Source organism: Dendrobates tinctorius, unplaced genomic scaffold, assembly GCF_039654945.1.
Source record: "Dendrobates tinctorius isolate UK_male_01 unplaced genomic scaffold, ASM3965494v1 ptg000075l, whole genome shotgun sequence".
Classification (NCBI taxonomy): Eukaryota; Metazoa; Chordata; class Amphibia; order Anura; family Dendrobatidae; genus Dendrobates; species Dendrobates tinctorius.
Genome location: NW_027361743.1, coordinates 46,304,971 through 46,312,435, shown reverse-complemented (window position 1 = coordinate 46,312,435; position 7,465 = coordinate 46,304,971). Strand labels below are relative to the sequence as shown.

Sequence of the window (7,465 nt, the reverse complement as noted above, 5' to 3'; positions counted from 1 at the left end):
GTCTGTTTTTTTTTCCTTTTATTTGCATATTATGGTGGAAAATAAGTATTTGGTCAGAAACAAAATTTCATCTCAATACTTTGTGATATATCCTTTGTTGGCAATGACAGAGGTCAAACGTTTTCTGTAAGTCTTCACAAGGTTGCCACACACTGTTGTTGGTATGTTGGCCCATTCCTCCATGCAGATCTCCTCTAGAGCAGTGATGTTTTTGGCTTTTCGCTTGGCAACACGGACTTTCAACTCCCTCCAAAGGTTTTCTATAGGGTTGAGATCTGGAGACTGGCTAGGCCACTCCAGGACCTTGAAATGCTTCTTACGAAGCCACTCCTTCGTTGCCCTGGCGGTGTGCTTTGGATCATTGTCATGTTGAAAGACCCAGCCACGTTTCATCTTCAATGCCCTTGCTGATGGAAGGAGGTTTGCACTCAAAATCTCACGATACATGGCCCCATTCATTCTTTCATGTACCCGGATCAGTCGTCCTGGCCCCTTTGCAGAGAAACAGCCCCAAAGCATGATGTTTCCACCACCATGCTTTACAGTAGGTATGGTGTTTGATGGATGCAACTCAGTATTCTTTTTCCTCCAAACACGACAAGTTGTGTTTCTACCAAACAGTTCCAGTTTGGTTTCATCAGACCATAGGACATTCTCCCAAAACTCCTCTGGATCATCCAAATGCTCTCTAGCAAACTTCAGACGGGCCCGGACATGTACAGGCTTAAGCAGTGGGACACGTCTGGCACTGCAGGATCTGAGTCCATGGTGGCGTAGTGTGTTACTTATGGTAGGCCTTGTTACATTGGTCCCAGCTCTCTGCAGTTCATTCACTAGGTCCCCCCGCGTGGTTCTGGGATTTTTGCTCACCGTTCTTGTGATCATTCTGACCCCACGGGGTGGGATTTTGCGTGGAGCACCAGATCGAGGGAGATTATCAGTGGTCTTGTATGTCTTCCATTTTCTAATTATTGCTCCCACAGTTGATTTCTTCACTCCAAGCTGGTTGGCTATTGCAGATTCAGTCTTCCCAGCCTGGTGCAGGGCTACAATTTTGTTTCTGGTGTCCTTTGACAGCTCTTTGGTCTTCACCATAGTGGAGTTTGGAGTCAGACTGTTTGAGGGTGTGCACAGGTGTCTTTTTATACTGATAACAAGTTTAAACAGGTGCCATTACTACAGGTAATGAGTGGAGGAAAGAGGAGACTCTTAAAGAAGAAGTTACAGGTCTGTGAGAGCCAGAAATCTTGATTGCTTGTTTCTGACCAAATACTTATTTTCGACCATAATATGCAAATAAAATGAAAAAAAAACAGACAATGTGATTTTCTGGATTTTTTTTTCTCAGTTTGTCTCCCATAGTTGAGGTCTACCTATGATGTAAATTACAGACGCCTCTCATCTTTTTAAGTGGTGGAACTTGCACTATTGCTGACTGACTAAATACTTTTTTGCCCCACTGTACATTAAATTCTGTGGGGTGGCTGCATTATACTCAGTGGAGTGGCTGCATTATGCTCTGTGGAGTGGCTGCATTATACTCTGTGGAGTGGCTGCATTATGCTCTATGGGGTGGTTGCATTATACTCTATGGGGTGGTTATACTATATGTAGGCTGCATTATACTGTATTGAGGACTATGGGGAATACATTATACTATAAGAAGAACTTTGAGGTGCATTGTACTATGGGAAGTGAATTGTACTACATGGATGCCTATGGGGGTGCATTATACTATATGGAGCACTATGAGGAGTGTATTATACTATTTGGAGAACTGAGCAGTGTATTTTAATATATGGAGGACTATGAGGAGTGTATTATACTATATGGAGGACTAAGGAGTGTACTACAGTCATATGTAAAAGTTTGGGCACCCCTATTAATTTTAACCTTTTTTCTTTATAACAATTTTGGTTTTTGCAACAGCTATTTCAGTTTCATATATCTAATAACTGATGGACTCTATTTCTGGATTCAAATGAGGTTTATTGTACTAACAGAAAATGTGCAATCTGCATTTAAACAAAATTTGACTGGTGCAAAAGTATGGGCACCCTTATCATTTTCTTGATTTGAACAATCCTAACTACTTTTTACTGACTTCCTGAAGCACTAAATTGGTTTTGTAACCTCATTGAGCTTTGAACTTCATAGCCAGGTGTATCAAATCATGAGAAAAGGTATTTAAGGTGGCCACTGGCAAGTAGTTCTCCTATGTGATTCTCCTATGAAGAGTGGCATCATGGGCTCCTCAAAACAACTCTCAAATGATCTGAAAACAAAGATTATTCAACATAGCTTTTCAGGGGAAGGATACAAAAAGTTGTCTCAGAGATTTAACCTGTCAGTTTCCACTGTGAGGAACATAGTAAGGAAATGGAAGAACACAGGTACAGTTCTTGTTAAGCCTAGAAGTGGCAGGCCAAGAAAAATATCAGAAAGGCAGAGAAGATGAATGGTGAGAACAGTCAAGGACAATCCACAGACCACCTCCAAAGACCTGCAGCATCATCTTGCTGCAGATGGTGTCACTGTGCATCGGTCAACAATACAGCACACTTTGCACAAGGAGAAGCTGTATGGGAGAGTGATGCGAAAGAAGCCGTTTCTGCAAGCACGCCACAAACAGAGTCGCCTGAGGTGTGCAAAAGCACATTTGGACAAGCCAGTTACATTTTGGAAGAATGTCCTGTGGACTGATGAAACAAAGATTGAGTTGTTTGGTCATACAAAAAGGCGTTATGCATGGAGGCTAAAAACACAGCATTCCAAGAAAAACACTTGCTACCCACAGTAAAATTTGGTGGAGGTTCCATCATGCTTTGGGGCTGTGTGGCCAATGCCGGCACCGGGAATCTTGTTAAAGTTGAGGGTCGCAAGGATTCAACTCAGTATCAGCAGATTCTTGACAATAATGTGCAAGAATCAGTGACGAAGTTGAAGTTACACAAGGGATGGATATTTCAGCAAGACAATGATCCAAAGCACCGCTCCAAATCTACTCAGGCATTCATGCAGAGGAACAATTACAATGTTCTGGAATGGCCATCCCAGTCCTCAGACCTGAATATCATTGAACAACTGTGGGATGATTTGAAGCGGGCTGTCCATGCTCGGCGACCATCAAACTTAACTGAACTGGAATTGTTTTGTAAACAGGAATGGTCACAAATACCTTCATCCAGGATCCAGGAACTCATTAATAGCTACAGGAAGCGACTAGAGGCTGTTATTTTTGCAAAAGGAGGATCTACGAAATATTAATGTCACTTTTACGTTGAGGTGCCCATACTTTTGCACCGGTCAAATTTTGTTTAAATTCAGATTGCACATTTTCTGTTAGTACAATAAACCTCATTTGAATCCAGAAATATAACTGAGTCCATCAGTTATTAGATATATGAAACTGAAATAGCTGTTGCAAAAACCAAAATTGTTATAAAGAAAAAAGGTCAACATTAATAGGGGTGCCCAAACTTTTACATATGACTGTATGCAATATGGAGGACTGAGGAGTGTATTATACTATATGGAGTTACACTTAGAAAATTTGGCCTAAATTAAGGCACTTCCTTAATACTGCATACAACCTAAACAAGCGGGAAATATATGCCACTTAATAATAAATCAATTTTTATTAAATATTCCCTTTTTAAAAAAAAATACTGAGGACTGTATTATTCTATATGGAGGACTAAGGAGTGTATTTTAATAATTGAAGGACTATGAGGGGTGTATTATATTGTGGAGGACTATGGGAAATGTATAATACTATATGGAGGACTGATGAGTGTATTTAAATATATGGAGGACTGTAGGGAATGTATTATACTATATGGAGGACTAGGGGGAGGGTATTATACTATATGGAGGACTAAGGGGAGTGTATTTTACTATATGGAGGACTATGGGGTACATTATATTATATAGAGGACTATAGGGTGCACAGTTTACAATATGGAGGACTGTGGTGCACATTATAATACATGGAGGCCTATGGGGTGTATTATACTAAAATACTGCATATTTGTAGAGTGATTGGATTATGCCAGAACAAAAATCATTGTTCTCAGCAGCACATTGCCGGTGAAAACCGCAGATATGCTGCTGATAACATGATACTGTATGGGGACAGATTTATCTACTAGAGGTTGTTCTGTTCCCATCATTCTTCCTCAGTCGGTGTAAAGAGGCCAGGAAACAAGTGTCAATCTGAACTCAGCGCATGTAAATACAACAGAAATGCTTCTGTGTGATGTGCAATATGTTAGCATTTGGGTCCCCATTTAAAACTTTTTCCTAGGGCCCCACTTCGCCTAAAACCGGCCCTGCATGTAAACATGTCCTCTGTGGGCCGTCCGTGTGCTGTACGTGTGTTGTACGTGTGCGTCCGTGTGTTGTAAGTGTGTTGTACGTGTGCTGTCCATGTGCCGTCTGTGTTTTACATTGAAAATATGTGAGAAGCTTTCTAAGTTCCTTTACAGTATCCATACTGGAAAAACACGGATGGCACATGGACGAGACACTGATTGAAAACACTGGTGATACCGATATCGGTGTAACACGTACTTGTTTTACATGGACATGGCCTAACAGTGTTGTTGTTGGAATATTTCAGGATTGGAGACACCACTTTGAATTTTGTTCATGACCCCAATTTGTCTAAAACCGGCCCTGTATATATGTATGTGTGTATGGCAATATATATATCTGAAGCTTTGTCGCCATAAAAGGAGGGGGGCCCAGACACATTTCTTCAACATGGGCCCCAACTGTCAGTGTCCACACAATCCTAGTCAGTTTTACCATATGGTGAACATGGCAAATAGAAAAAAACAAATGTGAAATTGCACTTTTTTTGCACTTTCAACGCATTTGCATTTTTTTCACCGTTTTTCCGTGCACTATGTGGTAGAATGAATGGTGTCATTGAAAAGTACAATTCATGCCGCAAACACAAGCATTCATATGGCTATATTGATGGAAAAATAATAACGTTATGGCTCTTGGAAGAAGGGGAGGAAAAAAGTGATGTGCTTGGTGATGTCACAACAGTGTTCTACATGGAATGTTGAAGTCACACAAGTTGTGATGTCACAATATGAAGAGCTGATAAAAGTTCCGCTCGCTGTCACAGGCTTTGAGGGTTTTTAGAGTTTGTGGAGTGAAGGTTTTGCTATTTCTATTGAGCAAAATGTGTAAAAATATGCGCAAACGTCGCTTTATTATCGAGTCTGATACAGAGGATGACGGCATTATTGACCAGGTGAGTGGCGGCATTGATATGAAATGATTTAGTCTTAGTTTTTCCTCCTGGGTGTTCCTCCACCAGTGCCCATGCTGTGATGTGTAATACAGCCCTGTGGTACATTTAGTAGTGCCCATATTTCAGTGCACAGCAGTAGTTCCAGGCCTGAAATTCTCACTGATTGTGATTTATGGAAATTTCAAGTTATAGAAATGTCGTTATTTTTCTCTTTTCCTTTCCCAGGTACCGGTTGATAAAAAATGCCGCACAGTTTCTGTGTCCGACATACAGGACGGCAGCGGTGATGAGAATCTCCGTCAGGTGAGCGCTCACTTCTCTCCAGCGCTGACTGCGGCTCTGTGCGTCTGGCGGAGATCGGTGGACGCCGCATTCTGTGATTATACCGCTATATCGCTGCTTCTCCCTCAGTCTCACTGTTTGGGTCTTTGTGTTTCTTTATTTCAGTATCGTCCACTTATTCCAAGGTCTCCAATTAGCCTTGGATATGAAGATGTCGGCTCTGGCTCCCACCTGCTAAGTACAGAGTCAGGTCTGTAATAAAGTGTCTGGAAGGATCATAAACGCCTTCCTGTAAAATAAGAAATGAGACTTTTTATTGATTAGGAAAACTGAATGACACAGAAGTAAATGACGATATTTGTTCTTTTCTCCAGAGCACAATTCTCCCCGATCCAGCTTGGTAGAAGAGAAGACAGCGAGGTAATGTATTCCTATATAACAATATTATCTGGGTCATGTTCATGTTATCTGGTCGCTAGGTGGCGCTGTTATTGGCATTTTCTCCCATAAATTGTCAGCTGTGTGTCTGTAGGTCGTGTATGGCCTTAGTATATAACCAGTATTGATGTGTGATCCTCTCTGATGTTCTGTGACCAGGAGACAGGAGCGTCCCACCAATTACTGTTTTCTGAGGGATCTCTCTTCTCCCAAATCCATATATGTCACCAACTTCCATGAGAACAAAGAGAAGTTGATACGGCGTCTGTACAAGTTTTATAACAGGACCGTCTTTGAGAACAAGGTATTAAGTTATAACACACAGCCCGGAATAGGGAGATACAGGGATGAAGGGATAGACCTAGGGTTAGTGTATCCAGTGTATATAGTATATACCTCTATATTCTATAGGTATAGGGTAATATGGGGATATTGAATGGAGGGTTAGAGATAGGGTTAGTATCCAGTTTAAATAGTATATACCTCTATATTCTATAGGTATAGGGTAATTTGGGGGATAGTGACTGGAGGGTCAGACCAAGGGTTAGTGTATACAGTGTATGTAGTATATACCTCTATAGGTATAAGGATGATATGGGGACAGTGACTGGAAGGTCAGACTTAGGGTTAGTATCCAGTGTATATAGTATATACCTCTATATTCTATAAGTATAGGGTAATATGGGGGATATTGAATGGAGGGTTAGACCTAGGGTTAGTGTATCCAGTGTAAATAGCATATACCTCTATATTCTGTATTTTCTCCTTCCTTACTCTGTAGCTTCCTGCATATATGGACATAAGCTGGAATAAAAGGCTGTGTAAAACGGCCGCTCGCACCGGCTTCCGGGAGAATAATGGGCAGCGCTACGCCATCATCCAGTTATCGGATAAAGTCTGCGATTCTGCAGGTAGGCTTCACATCAGGCACAATTTATAGATTTGTTGTCTGACATCTTCTATACATCTTACTCCTGATTGCAATTAAATGCTGCTTTGTCCTCAGAACGACTCCGAGACACAATGATCCATGAAATGTGTCATGCTGCATGCTGGGTCATCGATGGCAATGGAGAATATGCCCATCACCAGCTATGGGAGCAATATTGTGGGAAGGCCGCAGAGAACCACCCTGACCTCCCACCCATTACTGTCCTCCACAGTTGGGAGTACCACTACCCGGTGATATACGTATGCCCAAAGTGCCCGTACAGGTAAGATATAACTCACATAAACCACGGATAGACGGGAGCCTGATGCTGGTCCTGGGTTGAATGTGTTAGTTACTATCACTCTCTCCTTCACGGCTTCTGCAGGCAGACATGAAAGGTCTCTGACATTGATGTTGGATGTGATTGCACATTTAGGATCTGTCTTTAATGTAAGCTTTATCTCCTACCCCAGAGTCGGACGTTGGACGGATTCTCTCGACACCAAGAGGTTATGGTGTGGCTACTGTAATAGCAAGTTGGTTCT

The 7,465-nt window shown here is 41.7% G+C and overlaps 1 protein-coding gene and 1 long non-coding RNA gene across 2 annotated transcripts; both read left to right on the top strand.

Moving 5' to 3' along the window:
* Positions 1 to 5,499: 5,499 nt before the first annotated feature.
* LOC141096632 (uncharacterized) lies at positions 5,500 to 5,973 on the top strand. The gene is made up of 3 exons (XR_012233736.1): positions 5,500 to 5,572; positions 5,717 to 5,801; positions 5,926 to 5,973. It is a non-coding gene; the product is annotated as an uncharacterized lncRNA (long non-coding RNA).
* A 1-nt stretch (position 5,974) lies between these two features.
* LOC141096598 (germ cell nuclear acidic protein-like) lies at positions 5,975 to 7,252 on the top strand. The gene is made up of 4 exons (XM_073583339.1): positions 5,975 to 6,030; positions 6,149 to 6,293; positions 6,771 to 6,900; positions 6,996 to 7,252. The coding sequence occupies exons 1-4, from the start codon at positions 5,975 to 5,977 to the stop codon at positions 7,205 to 7,207; spliced, it is 543 nt and encodes a 180-aa protein (XP_073439440.1). The 3' UTR covers positions 7,208 to 7,252.
* The last annotated feature ends 213 nt before the right edge of the window (positions 7,253 to 7,465 follow it).

Excerpts from the sequence above, each read along its gene's own strand:
- LOC141096598 (XM_073583339.1), top strand. The coding sequence starts at position 5,975 with ATGTATTCCTATATAACAATATTATCTGGGTCATGTTCATGTTATCTG. Across the intron at positions 6,031-6,148 it reads TCATGTTATCTGGTCGCTAG|GAGACAGGAGCGTCCCACCA; the intron begins GTGGCGCTGTTA and ends TTCTGTGACCAG. Across the intron at positions 6,901-6,995 it reads TAAAGTCTGCGATTCTGCAG|AACGACTCCGAGACACAATG; the intron begins GTAGGCTTCACA and ends CTTTGTCCTCAG.